Source organism: Giraffa tippelskirchi, chromosome 13, assembly GCF_054371585.1.
Source record: "Giraffa tippelskirchi isolate mGirTip1 chromosome 13, T2T-mGirTip1v1.2.pri, whole genome shotgun sequence".
Lineage (NCBI taxonomy): Eukaryota > Metazoa > Chordata > Mammalia > Artiodactyla > Giraffidae > Giraffa > Giraffa tippelskirchi.
Window position 1 is genome coordinate 93,933,759 of NC_137287.1, and position 16,740 is coordinate 93,950,498.

General features: G+C 38.6%; 1 protein-coding gene and 1 pseudogene across 2 annotated transcripts in view; both read right to left on the reverse strand.

The window, feature by feature from the left end:
- The window catches only part of ATRN (attractin), a 174,077-nt gene that overhangs the window by 37,234 nt on the left and 120,103 nt on the right, over positions 1-16,740 (reverse strand). For both annotated transcript variants that reach the window (XM_081558874.1, XM_081558873.1), the window contains exon 25: positions 735-796. In XM_081558874.1, coding sequence (XP_081415000.1) covers positions 735-796 — 62 coding nt within the window. The remainder of the gene's footprint in view (positions 1-734; positions 797-16,740) is intronic.
- On the reverse strand, positions 3,301-3,850 carry LOC145532895 (glycine cleavage system H protein, mitochondrial pseudogene; annotated as a pseudogene).

Sequence of the window (16,740 nt, forward strand, 5' to 3'; positions counted from 1 at the left end):
TGTGATGTAACTATATTACATAAGTGGGATGAAGAGGAATCTGTATGTGTTTACAGTGTGTGGGGAGTTGCCGGGAGAGGTAACATAAGATAATAAATCCTTATCTTTGATGTCCTGATCAGTAGGACATCAAAAGATAACTGAATTGAAAAATCAGGAAAGAGTTTAAGCATGGAGAAGTAAAAAACAGCTAAAATAATTTAAAGTTGTGGGACAACTTTAAATTGCTTCCTCTTACAAGCACTGTAGCACTTTTTTAATTATGTGTAATAGTATTTTCTTAAAAATAATGTTAAACTGAAAAAGAAACTATAAAAACAAAAGGATCTCAAGGCCTAACAAATCACTTTTAGGTTTAAAACTCTAGATAATCACCTGAAACATCTCTTGAACAAGCAGCAGCATATATGTAGCTCACATCAGTAATCATTATTTTCTGTTATTTCAACTCCAAATCCTCCCCATATGAAAAGTCAAATTATCTACATTTTAGTACAGGGTACATGAAAAGCAACCTCAAAAAGCCAGAACATACAATCCAAATGTCTTGATTTTATCAAATTAGATTGAATGTACAGTATTGTAACTGACATGTGACTTTTCAGGAACATATATAAAGTTAGTTTGATCTGTTCTGCAAATACAAGATTATTCATTTACCTTTCATGGATTGATAATTAATGAAATTAAGTACCCGAATCAAAAGAACAGATAATCTGTATAAGTGAAATTACCTGAAGAAGGTCACGAAGAACTGTACTAGGTCCATAAAATTGCTGTGCTGGGAGAATGCAATCTGTGACAGAAAACCAGGTAGAGTGATTAGGTTATAAGACAGAACCATCAACTCAGCCTTCTTGCTGAAGCAGAAAGACATTAACATTTCAAGAGATTAACGGAATGTTTTCACTTGAGGAAAAGCACCCATCCCTTTAGTTTTTCTTGCTTAGTTGCCAAAGCAAAAGTGATATTCTGAGACTCAAGACAAATCTCTATAGCCCCTCTGCTTGACACCAGATCTCAGTTTTTAGTCTGACCTGGAAGACATCTCAGAGGCCTACATCTAATGAGGTGGATGAACCTAGAGCCTATTATACAGAGTTAAGTAAGTCAGAAAGAGAACGATAAGCATCGTATAGTAACACATATATATGGAATCTAGGAAGATGGTACTGAAGAACTTATTTGCAGGGCAGCAATGGAGAAACAGACACAGAGAGAACAGACCTATGGACACAGGGAGAGGGTGAGATGTACGGAAAGAGTAACATGGAAACTTACATTACCATATGTAAAACAGATAGCCAATGGGGATTTGCTGTACATCTCAGAGAACTCAAACAAGGGCTCTGTATCAACCTAGAAGGGTGGGATGGGTAGGGAGATGGAAGGGAGGTTCAAAAGGGAGGGGACATATGTATACCTATGGCTGATTCATGTTGATGTCTGACAGAAAACAACAAAATTCTGTGAAGCAATTATCCTTCAATTAAAAAAATAAACTTTATATATATATATAAACCTAATGACAAGCAAGTCAGTTTATTTGCTACCTCCTTGTGCCCTTATCAAGACGAAATGCTCTCCCCTTTTGCTTCAAATTCCAATTCTTGGATCTACCATGAGGTGGGCAACTTCCTTTAGTGTCCTTCAACCCTTTTGACACTTAACGTACCCAGTGTGTATTCACTTCAAGATAATGCCCCTTTAAAAAAAATACTTATCCCAAGTTTCACTACACTGAATATCATCTGACAATCAATATAACACCAATTGGAACCTAAATAATTTTATACCAAGAATATTATAGGGACTTCCCTGGTGGTCTAGTGACTAAGACTCCATACTCCCAATGCAGTGGGCCTGGGTTCAATCCCTGGTCAGGGAACTAGATCCCACATACCCAAACTAAGAGCCAGTACGGCCTAAATAAATAAGTATTCAAGAAAAAAAAAAGAATATTGTAAAATCCCTAACATAGCTCATCAAATCTAAGACACCATTAAGATGGGTATTGTTTTGTGTACTTTTAAGAAAACCACTGATTTTTATACTATGACACAATGCTTTTAAAATCACTGTAAGGTGTATCAGAGATATCAGAGATATTAGAACATGAAAAAATGTGTAGCTTAGAATTTACTATTAAGTATGATAACTGTATCCTTACTACCCTATGATACACATGGTACTAGCCAGGAGTGTTCTCTGCTTATTTTTAAGGGACCACAGCCCTCCTTGGTGAGAGGATGGTGCTATAAACGAAACAATTATTGAATAAGATGATAATTATTCAAATAAAGACAAGAATGACAAGAATCACAGAAGTATATGATTGGCATCTTCTTTTCGTAATCCTGGCTATACACCCCCATCCCTTGTCAACTCCCACTCTACAGAATGCAAGAAAAGTGCTACAGCCTGGGCCCCAGCATAGTAACAATACTTTGCACTCTTTTTACAGTCAGATTCACAGAGGCTCAAGAGAGAAGCAGCGTCCAGTGTTTTTCTTTTTGACACTCTTATTTTCTTTTTGACATTCCATAAATAAATAAAAGTCCAATACTACCTATTCAGGCCACAGAATATTATGGGGCTTAGAATCTGAAGTTTTTGTGTTTGCCCTCTAGCCACCATTTATAATGAGAAATACAAACATACATAGATATCATAGATAAGGAAAAACTATATTCTTTGCTTTTCCTTCATTTATTATAGTAATCGATCCTTTAGGTTTCTTGAGAGAAGGAAAACTGCAAAATATGACTACAGTCATCACATAAAAGGTTCTTTTTTTTTTAAGAAGTTGAATATTTTATTATTAAACTGTTTCTTATTTGCCTGCAAGGCTGTTGCTTCACTGTATAAAAACAGCACCAGCAAACACAGTATATTGCAAAATTAAGAGAGTAATATTCTTCATCAGACACTATACAACTAACAAACTTTCCCACTGCCAGTTATTTCTAGTGGGAAGATCATTTTGACCCAAATACAGGGATGGCTGTAAGCAAGTTACAATATTCTGTAAGGCTTAAGATAACCATGTTATCCTTGAATTATATAATTTTTATAACTAGTTTTATCACAGATAATTTCAGGAATTCTGAATATTATAACTGGAGCCTAGCCTAAAAATCATCAGGTGCTGTGAAAAAGATGCACAATGTTTATCTGAAGTCATTAGGACGTTAAAGGGTATTTTCTTTAGGAAACATTGTTATAAGTAGTTTCTTTTGCTAAAAGTTGCTTTTTAAATATCTATCCACCACTAATTTAAGACAAATATGCTAGATTAAGTTGTTTCAAACTATTTTATTTAGGGGTTCCATTTTCACTCAATAGATTTTAAGTATTTTTCATTTGCTTCTTCACTCATTAGTTCATCTAATTCTGAAGGGTTACTGAATGTCATCTTGACAACAAGCCATCTTCATAACAGAATTTGTTGACAAGTCCTGGATTTTCTGCTACAGCTTTATTAATTTCAGTTACTTCTCCTGATAAAGGAGAACGGAGTTCACTACTAGCTTTCACACTTTCCAAAGCACCAAACTCCTCTTGTTTGTTCAATTTTGTCCCAACTTCAAGCAGACTACAGTAAACAACATCTCCCAAAGCTTCCTGTGCAAAATTACTGATTCCCACTGTTTCAACACCTTTTTCTGTGGTTACCCTTTCATGTTTTTCTGTGAATTTCCGCTCTACAGCAGAGCGGGGCCAGTGCGTAGCGCCAGTATGGTACCCACCGGCAGCCCGCAGGGCCTCCGCCAAGAGCGCGCTTTGCTTGCTGAGATAGTGCGCAGGCTGCCACCATGGCCCGCAGGCTCCTCACCGCTTGCAGCGCCATGTTCACAGACATAAAAGATTTTTAATAAGACTGGAGAAAATCAATTATATGAACAAGGTTATTCAATCTTGGGGAATGAAGAATCCAGGTTACAAGACATAAAGAAACAAATTCTAGGCCATCTAATTCTGTTTAGATTTTAATCTTTTAAAATAGCCAGTGTGGCTGGTCTCCAAGACTCACATCACTAAAAATGGTCTTTTGTTGAATGTTCATTACCTAAGTCTCCAAAGTTACAAAGTTTCATAAGAAAGCAAAACCTTTTAATAGCTGAGTAATATTCCATTGTGTATATGTACCACAGCTTCCTTATCCATTTGTCTGCTGAGGGACATTACTCAGCCATTAAAAAGAATACATTTGAATCAGTTCTAATGAGGTGGATGAAACTGGAGCCCATTATACAGAGTGAAGTAAGCCAGAAAGAAAAACACCAATACAGTATACTAACACATATATATGGAATTTGAAAGATGGTAACGATAACCCTATATGCGAGACAGAAAAAGAGACACAGATGCAGAGAACAGTCTTTTGGACTCTGTGGGAGAAGGTGAGGGTGGGACGATCTGAGAGAATAGCATTGAAACATGTATATTATCATATGTGAAACAGAATGCCAGTCCAGGTTTGATGCATGAGACAAGTGCTCAGGGCTGGTGCAATGGGATGACCCAGGAGGATGGAATAGGGAGTGAGGTGGGAGGAGGGTTCAGGATGGGGAACACATGTAAACCCATGGTTGGACTCATGTCAATGTATGGCAAAAGCCACTACAATATTGTAAAGTAATTAGCCTCCAACTTAAATAAATTAATAAATTACTTAATTAAAAGTAATTAGCCTCCAACTTAATAAATTAACTTAATAAAAAAAAAGAAAGCAAAACTTATAACAATAACAATGTTTATGAATAGATTGACCACTTAGAAACATCTAGCCCTGCTTTAACACTCAGTCTTGTTGCTTAATCTTTTGATTAATGGGTGATGGACTTACTGTCCAAATTGAGAACTTCTGAGAGTGAAAGAAAGTGTTACTAAAAATTACACTGTGACAACAGGCATGAATGGGGCTGTCCCCTACTCAAAGACTGTCAAACAAGGCAAACCATCTGCAAAATCAGTCTTATAAAAAATGAGATTTTAGTGAAAGTGCTATTGGAGAACTGATTACACAAAACCATTGACAAATGAAGACTTGGCAGAATTACCAAGTGAAGAGGGATGAAAGATACAGACTTAAGTCCTTCAAAAACCTCTGAATATGATTGAGAGCATCTTGGGAAAAACTGTTGAGACCTTTGGCTATTCTTTTTTAAATCAAGCTGTAAAGTCAAATCTGAAGTGAAGGACTCCATTCCTGCTGTCTTATCTCCAAGCACCATCTGCACAACTTCTATATTCTATAAGCCACACTTCTCTATTCTTATCTTCCTCAATTTTTCTTCATAGCCTTTAAATGTATACTTATTTATGGGCCTTTCTTCCACTAGAAAATAAGACCCATAAGGGACTTTGCCACTGTCTATTATATCTCTAGTGCTTAAGACAGTGATTGGCATGAAGAGGTTAAATAAATATTTGCTAAATAAATGAATATGATAATTGGAAAAATAATGACCCCATCTCTCTTCAAACTCAGTAAGACATAATTGAGTTTTCATCTAAGAACTGGTCCACAGTTGCAACCATAATTTAAATTTTATTAACTGTAAAATTAAACACTTTTCATACTCCTGCATTTCATTTTTCAAAATAATATCCCAATCCGACCTTTCTTTCATGATTTATTATAAAAAACAATGAAATGTATTTGTGGGTTTTTCCGATACTAAGGATAATGAAGACCTCCTATAATAAAATCTATTTAATACAAAGAAGAAAATTCCATTACAATTTATAAATAAAAGTCACAATTACTTTCTTCTCCCTTTCCAAACAGTAAGTATCACTCTTCACATGCCAGGAATTTATGTCCCCTTACATTTTCACACTGGCTATAGACTCAACTTTCAGCAATATGTTTGATTAAGGCGTGCTGGCCCGGGGTGCTCTGAGTATGCTATATGAGTGAAACACAGAAGCCCTTCCAGCCCCAGGACCTGGGGTAGGATACTGTAAACTTGCACTTCCCAAGCACTGGTTTTCTGGTTGCAGTACCACTCTTGTCCTTTAGTGTCTGTAACCAGGGTGCCTTCCCCAACCATCTGCAATGGTGGTTGTTGTTGTTCATACCTACAGTGGGAGTCCTGTCCTTCCAAGTCCTTTGTAGCCTAGCACAAACACTTCCTTTCTCATTCAGCTTTCCCATCTTCCACTGGAAACTGGCTCTCTTTTCTACATTCTCAGCACTTGACCCACTTCCCTTTCAGGGGATGGAATAATCATATTCTACTTACCTAGAGATATCTTAAAAAAGAGGATTCCTGTATTCTTCTATGAATATATCAATTATTGGCTTTCAAATGGTTGTTGTAGCAGAAAGAATGAAAAGGCAATTTCCTACCTCCCACACAAAAGCAGATACACCTTTATAGTCCAAGAACTAGACCATCCATGGTTCTCAAACTGCAGAGATTCCAACAAAGTCAGAATCCTGGTCCCTTTTACCACTCCAATAGCTTTAAGCTCCCCAGGTTATTCTGATACTGGTGTCCAGGGGCCACACCTTAGGGAACTCTGAAATAAGAAATTATTAAAAAAAAAAAAAATTCGGACTTCCCTAGTAGTCTACTGGTTAGGACTCTGTACTCCCAACGCAGGGGCAAGCATTTGATCCCTGGTCAGAGAATTAGGATATTAGGATTCTGGATGCCGCAACTAAGAGTTATTAGCCTAGCACAGCCAAATAAATAAATATTAAAAAAAAAAAAAAAAGCAAAAACCAAGCAAACAAAAACCAAAAGGAATTAATCTGGATCTTCCCCAGGTGGGTATGGGGGTGAAGGAATAGGGGTAGAGGAAGAGAGGCCTGGCCTAAACTTTAAGACTAGAAAATGGAGGGAAATGAAGGGAATGGAGAAGATGTTATAGAGGTCTGAAAGTAGAGAGAAATAAGGGGTGACTGCATAGTAGGCCTTGGGGAGGCTCTGAAGTACCAGGGATTATTTTGCACCCAAGCCTGCCACACGTGGGAGTGAGGATAGCCGCCTTCAAACAAACCTCATGGCTATGGGGCAGGGCACCAGGAGTAGCAGTCAGTGAATGAAGATCTCTGGACTCAGTGAAGCCGTGAGATTTCTACATATCCCTGAAGGAAGGGGATGGGCCTTTGTGAATACAGGCTGAGAATGAATTTCATCAACTATGGTGGGTACAGGCTGAGCCCAAGTTTACTGTAAAAATAAGAAAATATGACACACTATATTCAACTGCCGCAAAACAATTTTTTTAACATTGGTATTCTGCATCTACTACATATAATACAAAATACCAATGTTAAAAAATTTTTGTGGCAGTTGAATATAATACACAGAAGAGCTATACAAAAAATACCTTAATGACCCAGATAACCATGATGGTGTCATCACTCACCCAGAGTGAGACTTTCTGGAGTGTGAAGTCAAGTGGGTCTTAAGAAGTACTGCTGCCAATAAAGCTACTGGAGGTGATGGAATTCCAGTAGAGCTATTTAAAATCTTAAAAGATGATGCTACTAAAGTGCCGCACTCAATATGTCAGCAAATTTGGAAAACTCAGCAGTGGCCACAGGACTGGAAAAGGTGAATCTTCATTCCCATTCCAAAGAAGGGCAGTACTAAAGAATGTTCAGACTACTGGACAGTTGCACTCATTTCAAATGCTAGTAAGACTGTGATCATAATCCTTCAAGCTAGGCTTCAGCATTACATGAACCAAGAACTTCTAGATGTTCAAGCTGGGTTTAGAAAAGGCAGAGGAACCAGAGATCCAACTGCCAGCATTCACTGCATCACAGAGAAAGCTAGGGAATTCCAGAAAACACCTACCTCTGTTTCATTGACTACATTAAAGCCTTTGACTGTGGATCATAGCAAACTGTGGAAAACTCTTCAAGAAATGGGAATACCAGACCATCTTACCTGTCTCCTGAGAAACCTGTATGTGGCTCACGAAGCAACAGTTAGAACCTTACATGGAACATCTGACTGGTTCAAAATTGAGAAAGGAGTACAACAAGGCTGTTTATTGTCCACTCAGTGCCAGGCTGGATGAGTTACAAGCTGGAATCAAGACTGCAGGGAGAAATATCAACAACCTCAGATATGCAGATGATACCACTTTAATGGCAGAAAGTGAAGAGGAACTAAAGAACCTCTTGATGAGGGTAAAAGAAGCAAGTGAAAAAGCTGGCTTAAAACTCAGTATTAAAAAAAACTAAGATCATGGCATCCCATCTCATCACTTCATGGCAAACAGATGGGGAAAAGGTGAAAGCAGTAACAGATTTCCTCTTCCTGGGCTCTAAAATCACTGCAGATGGTGACTGCAGCCATGAAATTAGAAGATGCTTGATTCTTGGCAGGAAAGCTATGACAAACCTAGACAGTGTATTAAAAAGCAAAGACATCACTGCTGGCAAAGATCCATATAGTCACAGCTATGGTCTTTCCAGTAGTCATGTATGGATGTGAGAGCTGGACCATAAGGAAGGTAGAGTGCTAAAGAATTGATGTTTTCGAACTGTGGTGCTGGAGAAGACTCTTGTCCAAGATCCCTTGGACAGCAAGGAGGTCAAACCAATCAATCTTAAAGGAAATCAACGCTGAATACTCATTGGAAGGACTGATGCTGAACCTGAGCTCCAATACTTTGGCCACCTGATGGAAAGAGCTGACTCATTGGAAAAGACCTTGATGCTGGGAAAGATTGAAGGCAAAAGGAGAAGAGGGTGACAGAGCATGAGATGGCTGGATAGGCATCACCAATTCAATGGGCATGAATTTGGGCAAACTCTGGGAGATGCTGAGGGACAGGGAAGCCTGGGGTGCTGCTGTCCATGGGGTCGCAAAGGGACAGACGCAACTTGGCGACTGAACAGCAACATACAATCTACAAAGCAGGTATAAATGAATGAATAGGGAAAGATCACTGTTTAGTATAGAAAGTTTGAAAAGAGAGAGGGAAGAACCTCTAATTTGCCTTTATCTTCTCCACCAAGAATGATATTCACTGTTACTAGCATTTAAGTCAGGGAGAAGATGGGAATGGATAGCTAGCTGCCCTGTGAGGTAAGTTTTCTAGCTGAAAGGCAGCACCTGTCAGGCTGAAAGAAAACCCAGGGTCTATATGCACATGGCAGAATCTCTGTGGGCTGCTTCCTCGATCCCCTGAGGTCAGCAGCTCCACCAGGGCCCAGCTCCACCTGGTCAGGGAGCCCTTCCAGACTGTGGCCCATCTGCTCCTCAGCTCTCCCCAAAAGGCCAGGCTCTGCAGATGCTGAAGACCTGACATTAGGACCAGAGAGGGTTTAAGTGGTCATGGTGGCCCTTTGGCTCCTGGTTGGACCATGTCAGTCTTGCCATGTAACTCTGAACACTGCAAAGCCAGGAGAGGTCTGACTGCTCCCATAAGAACTTAGGCCTGTTTACAAACAGCCTTCCAGTCAGGCCTCACCTATGCCAAGGATGGAAGATTCCATGACCACCAGCTGAGCTTATTCTAATTTGAGTCTAGTGCTGCTACCACTGTGAGTTTTAGTGACACAAAACATCTTTTTTTTTTTTCAAACCTAAGTTCTATATGGAACTCTATGTTGGGACGATAGGCCCTGGACTGGATCCCAGTGACTATCACCTGGCTTCACACACCACCAACCTAATACTGGTTTGTGTAGGCACAGAAACTGTATACCCAAGCTTTGGTCAGAGCCTCAAGACTGGGTAACGCCACCAACCCGCTCATTCCTGACATGCAAGCTAACACTCACCATCTGTCCACTGCCAACCTCTGGACTCAAATTTCCTTCCAGCCATTCATTTTTACCACTCTCCAGAATCTGTATTTATCATGTTCATCAGTAATTAAAAACCACTAAAGGGACTTCTCTGGTGGTCCAGATGCTAAGATTCTGTGCTCCCAATGCAGGGGGCCCATGTTCCATCCCTGGTTAGGAAACTAGATCACACATGCCTCAGCTAAAAAACCAAAAGAACTTCAAGAATATTAATAACTAAATATACATGATTGATTCCTGCCCACTCTCTCTTCTTCTTAAGACTTCTCTCCAGAGGCCCTCTCCTTTAATTAGATTTCTTTTCAGTTCTTCTGGCGGCAGAGGGGAGTGGTTTACCTTTTTATCACTAATTAGTTGCTTTTTGCTTTTTCTTTTATTGTTATTTCTTGATTTAGTTACTTTAGGCATCACTTACTAACTTCCTACTTTATTAGCCATCAGTCCCTACTCCCCAACCCCCTAGTAGAGTTATATCACTGTTTTTGCTGCTTTTGTTATAATTTCTGTGTTATTATCCTGAGGGTGATAGTGATGGAAAGATGCCAAAACAGACAGGAAATGGATATAATACCCTTGGATACAGGGAGAGGATGTGTCTTTTACCCACAAAAGGCTGTAGGAGCAGAAGGCGATAGAGCCATGGCCCACTGGAAAGTGGCTTCGCAAACCTGACAGGCTCACTGGAAGACACCCCTGCTTGGGGGTTGGGTGGGGAGGGGAGGTCAGTAGCTCTTGGGTGAAGCTCCCTTTGCCATTTTCACCAAGGTGAATATGCCGGGATGAGGAAGAGGAAGTTTTCCTCCTGCCCTCTGATTGTTCTAAAACTGCCCAACAGTGGCTAATAACTGGTAAAACTCTAGTATGGTGTTGTATGCTTCCTGAAAAGGAGAACAGAAGGTCAGTTCTGAGATATGTCCCAGCTGAGGCATAATCCTGCAGCTGCTTTTGTGAGGTTAAATAATGTACTTGGACCTTTAATTCTTATTCAATCATCCATATTATCTCCAAAAATTATTTTATTGTGGAAAATTTTAAAGCTTTTAACAAGTAGAGAGAATAGTATAATGAACCTCAAGTGCTTATCACTCAGCGTTAATATTTATAGCTCACGGACAATCTTATTTTATCCATACTCTAACTACTTCCCCAAGATTATTTTGAGGCACATCCCAGATATCCTATCATTTCATTCTTAAGTATTTCAATACAGACAGTATTTCTTAACTTACTCTCTTTGTAAAATTAGGAATGTTTGCGTCCTCATCTTTCTCTTTTCTTCTACTTCTCAACTCTTTTGAGAGTCTGACAAAATCCCAAACTAGAACAATTCAATCCTCTAACACCACATTGTGTAGACTGGGATGACAAATTCTTGGTCTCTAATCCCTGCTGGCTCTTTAGCACTGGTCAACAATTAAGCAGACAATATCAGAAAATAGCTTCCGTTACCTATATAAATGTTACAAAAGTTGCCAAAACCCCCAAAGTTCTGATCCTGAGCATAAAGCTCTTGTCTACAATGATGCGTTCATTTAGTGCACATTTACGGACTGTGAGGACACAGAAATATAAAACAGCCCTTGCCCTTATGGAAATCTCTGTAGAGTGAAAAAACAGACACATCTATGACTGTGGAGGCACAGATGAGGAAAGGAAGCTGCTATGGGATATGCCTCAGCCTCATGACAGCTTCTGCCTGCCCTTCTCTCCAGCTCCTCACACACAAAACTGTCACTTCAGCTCTGCTCAAGTCCTAGTAGTTCCGGAAAGTGACTGGACATATCCCTCCACAACCCTGAACACTAACTCATGTTCCTTAGGACTTCATGCAGACTCAGGCACCACAGAGCACTCCCGTCTTCTCCCAGGGTGTCCAGGAACATGGGGGCACACCCTGCCTCCCAGCATCTGGCATGGCTCCTGCTCTCCATTCTTGGCTGCCTCTCTGGGTCAGAAGGTGAGCTAAGTAAGTTGATGTTAAAGGCAGCCTAATGGGTCTTGGCTATGGAGATCACAAAAGAGAGGTCTGCTAGAAAAAGATCTACCCATCTCAGCCATAGGTGGTGTTCACAGATGGTGTGGATGGGGCTGTCCAGGGGAAAAGGGCCCAGAGGAAATCCAAGGGAACAATGGCACTGAAGAACCGAGAAGAAACAGTCAAAGCTGAAAAGCAGAAGAGAGGAGACTTTTCAGAAGAAGGAATAACAACGATCATGATGAAAACCATGAGGTAGGACAAGAAGTTTAAAAGCCAACTGAAATTAAGAAAGATTTACACTTTTTTTTTTTTGGCTGTGCTGTGCAGCATGTGGGATCTTAGTTCTCTGAAAAGGATAGAAGGCATGCCCTTTGCATTGGGAACGTGGAGTCTTAATCCCTAGACTGCCATGGAAGTCCAGATTTATACTTTAAGTAGTTTAGTTCTAAATGTATTTCATGGCTTTATAATTCTTAAAGTCCTTAAGATGCAGATATCTAACACCAGGAGCTATGTGTATATATTATTGTTATACAATAAATATGAATTTTAGACATGTATCTGACTATTCGTAAGAGCTAAAGAGTGGAAACAGCCCAAGTATCCATCAACAGATGAATAAACAAAATGTGGTTTATCCATACAACAGAATACTATTCAGTCTTAAAAAGGAATGAAGTACTAAAACACTAAATATGGTTGCACTTTGAAAACACTATGCTAAGTCGAAGAGTCCAGCCACAAAGGACCACCTATTACATGATTCAGTTTCTATGAAATGCCCAAAACAGGCAAATCTGCAGATAAAGAAAGTTGACTGGTGGTTGCCAGGGGCTAGAGGGAGGAAGAAATGGGAAGGGACTGCATCTGGGTATGGAGTTTTTTTGGGGGGTGATGAAAAGATTCTAAAATATTCTGTGAATATACTAAAAACCATTAAATTGTGCACTTTAAATGGGTGAATTGTATGGTATGTGACTTATATCTCAATAAAGCTGCTACTAAAAAAAAAGTATATCTGAGTCAACAGAAGTTTCATATATCCTTTGCTTAGTGTAGCAATATTAGCACCCGTAAACATAACTCTAACATCTAAATGAATGCCCAGTTCTCAATATAAATTCTGTGTTGCCTTCACTTGTGAACACTAGCCTCTTACATAAACGAGCAAATGAAACACCCAGCAAGGAGAGGACTTTAATGTTAGTTCCACTTTCAATAACAACCTCTGTTGCAGAGCCAGTAACAAGCCAGACTCTCAGCGCCACCACCCACCTTCCCACCTCACACACAATGTTTGTCTGTGCATTCTCTATACTGAATGCTTACCCTCCCAAACTATAGCCATGGCTGAAGACAGGTGAACCCTGCTGACTTGGGGGACACCTAGAATCACTTTCAGAAAGCAAGGGCTAAGGAAGGGGCGCTAACCTTCAAGAGCAACCAACCAGAAACCAGGCACAACTGACCCAACATACCCCACCCCCCCACCCTCTGACACACAGGCCTTTTCAGTCTGGGTGGTTTTTAAAAAATTTTAAACTGAATCTACAAGGATTTTTATAGTTAGTTTCAAACTCCCTCGGTTAGCAGTTGTAGGTTTTGATCTGTTCCTAATTATGGAAAAGAATTCTGGGATCAGTTCAGAGTGAAAGAATTTGAGTTTACCATTACCATTTTTAAAGCACTAATATTTACACAAGTTGCTGAGTAGAGAAATAAATTGCCTCACTTCGCTTTAAATAATGAGAATCAAAGTCAAAAAAAGGAAAAAAGGCTTTTGTCTGCATTGAAAGTCATACTGAAATTTAACTGAATGGCTTACACTGTACCATTTATACATTTCCCTGTGCTCTTCCTTAAATAAGTCTCTACATTTTAACTAAATCTGTACAGTCTCCAAGTGTGTATTTAAAAGCTAACTACCTCTAAAAAGGCTAAAACTCTGAAGAAAATAAAGCAATAAAGAAAGGTACAGCCCCCTCTGTTGAGAACATGCTCACATCTGCTCAGGAAGATACAAGCTCAGTCCTCCACTCAGCACACACCAGATACAGTCCCCAGTGTGGAAAGAACCAGCACTGATCAGGTTCTTGTATGAAGACACCAAAGGTCCAGTCACACTGTTTGTGAAAACTGCAGCTTTTTGTACCAAAGAGCAAAAAGATATTTTCAAAAGAACTTACCTGTTTCTCAAGGAAAGCCTGGCAAACTAAATGGTGAACATGCCATCATTTATTTTCCGAAGTGCTCCTGAATGCAGCTTTCATAAGTGGATCTTATTTAAGTGAGTGACCCAGCTCAGGTTAAGAGGACCAAAAAATCGGCAGAAAACCAATATTTCTTTGAGTCTTAAACTTGAAATAAGTACTTTAAAAAAGTGAGTGCAGGGAAGAGATCCCTCTAGAAGGAAATGACCATTTCAGTGACTTTCAGAGGGTGGAGCAACTGGGTATTGGGAGGAAAAAAAACAACTAGAACTCGGCATTGGCAACAGCACAGCTATCTCCAGCACAAAAGCCTGTTTATACGCACAGAGCCCTCTTTCCAAATGGGAAAAAATATCAGCAACATAAGTCAAGATTGTCACTAAGAATCTTAAAAAACATTAATCATTTTTCAACTATAAGAAACAAAGCTTGCAGTTCAATCAGATTTGGAATATAACAAGACATGTCAGTACAAAAACAACTTCAACTTAAAACAAGTCAATAAATTATATTTAAAAATAAAATATTTTACAATTGTATGTGCTCTATAACTTGGCAGTGTTAGCAGATGTTATCAAAATGAAATTGTACTAAGTAGAGCCTAGAGCTCATATTCCCTAGGATCAGAGAAACAACCTAACCCTGCTAGTCCCACACCAAATATAGCCAATGGCAGACAGAATTTTAATATGGCTCCTAAGATGCCTACTATGCTGATGTGCATACCCTGTACAATCCTCTCCTCTGGAGTGTGAGTGGGTCTGATCTCATCTGATAAGCCCTTTGAAAAGAAGGTCCAGAAGAAGTCAAAGAAAGTTGAAGCTTCAGTAGGTCTATATCTATTTTTGGTGTAAACTCTTTTATGTTCAAATGTTATATAATTGGAATCATGTAACATGTAAATTTTTAAGATATTTTTCCTACTCAGCACAATTTCCTCAGATTCATACAAGCTGTTGTATCAACAGTTTGTCTCTTTTTATTCCTGACTATTATTCCATGATATGTATGTAGTACAGTTCATTTAATCATTCACCTGCTGAAGAATACTTGAGTTGCTTTCAGTTTGGGGCTATTATGAATAAAGCTGCTAAATATTGCTCTACGAGTGTCTGTATGAACATTAGTTTTTATTTCTCTGGGATAAATGCCCAGGGATACAATTGCTGGGTTAAGTATAGTAAGTGTAAATTTAGTTTTATAAGAAAAACACCAAACTATTGATATTTTCCTGAGTGGCTGTACCATCTTACCAGCAACGGATGCAAGATCTAATTTCTCTGAATTCTAACATTTGGTGTTATCACTGTTTTAAATTTTAGCCACTTGATAGGTGTGTAGTGATATCTCATTCTAATTGTGGGGTGTTTTTTTTTTTTGCTACACCGTGTGGCTTGTGGGATCTTTGTTCTTCAACTAGGGACTGAAGCTGGGGCCTCAGCAGTGGAAGTGTGGAGTCCTAACTACAGGACCACCAGAGAACTCCCCTTCTTGGCTTTAATTGTATTTCTTGAACAGCTTTTAATGCTGAACATCTTTCATGTGGTTCTCTACCATATTTGTATTTTCTTTGATAAAATGTCTCCATGTCTTTTGTCCATTTTCTGACTGGACTGCTTTTTAATGTTGCGATTTGAGAATTCATCTTATCTTCTAGATACAAGTCCTTTGTCAATAATATCTTTTGCAAATATTTTCTTGCAGTATATAGCTTGTTTTTCATCCTCCTACCAAGGTCTTTCACAAAGCAAAACTTCTGATTTTGATGCGAGCAATTTTTCTTTCCACAGGTCATGTTTTTGTTGTCAAATATGAAAATCTTCTGCCTAGCTTTAGGATATGAAGATGTTCTCCTTTTTTTTCCCCTAAAAGTTTTATAGTTCTACATTTTACACTTAAATCTGTTATCCATACTGAATTAACTTTTGTATAAGATGTAAGGTTTAGGTCAAAGTTCATTTACTTGTCTATGATTGTCCAACTGTTCTAGTAGCTTTTTGTTGAAAAGGCTATCTTTCTTCCACTGAACTGACTGCACCTGTCAAAAATCAGTCGGATGTATTTATGCGGTTCTATTTCTGGGTTCTTTATTCTGTTCTACTGATCTACGTGTCTATCCCTCCAATAATAACCACAATGTCTTGATTACTGTAGCTAGATAGTAAGCCTTATTAATATTTCACATAGTAATTCTTCCCACTTTATTCCTCTTTTCAAAACTGTTATAGCTATTTTAGAATCTTTGCTTTTCATACAAACATTAGAATAAGCTTGTCAATATCTACAGAAAAAAAACTTGCTTTTTTTTAAACTTTAAAAAGTTGGGGTAAATATTAAGATAAAATTTATTAATATTATTTCAACCAGTTTTAAGCATATGATTCAGTAAGCACAGATGCTGCAAAGACTGGAAGAGAGGACAGTATGAACAACTTTGTGTCAGAAAATTTGAAAATATATGAAATAAATTAATATCTAGAAAAAATTATCTTAATGGATGCAGATAAAGTGTCCAAAATATCCTGTAACTACTGGAATCAGCAGTTAAAAAAGAAAACAAACTCCACAAATAAAACACTAGAATCAAATGGTTTCACAAGAGAGATCGCATACAATTCTAAAGTTATATAATTTTTTTCACAAATGAGAGAGCTAACTTCTCAACTTATAATTAAAGGTTAGTTTAATAACTATAACAAAGACAGGAAAGGAAAATTATGGACTTTCTTACTGAGACAGATACAAAATTCAAATCACAATATTAA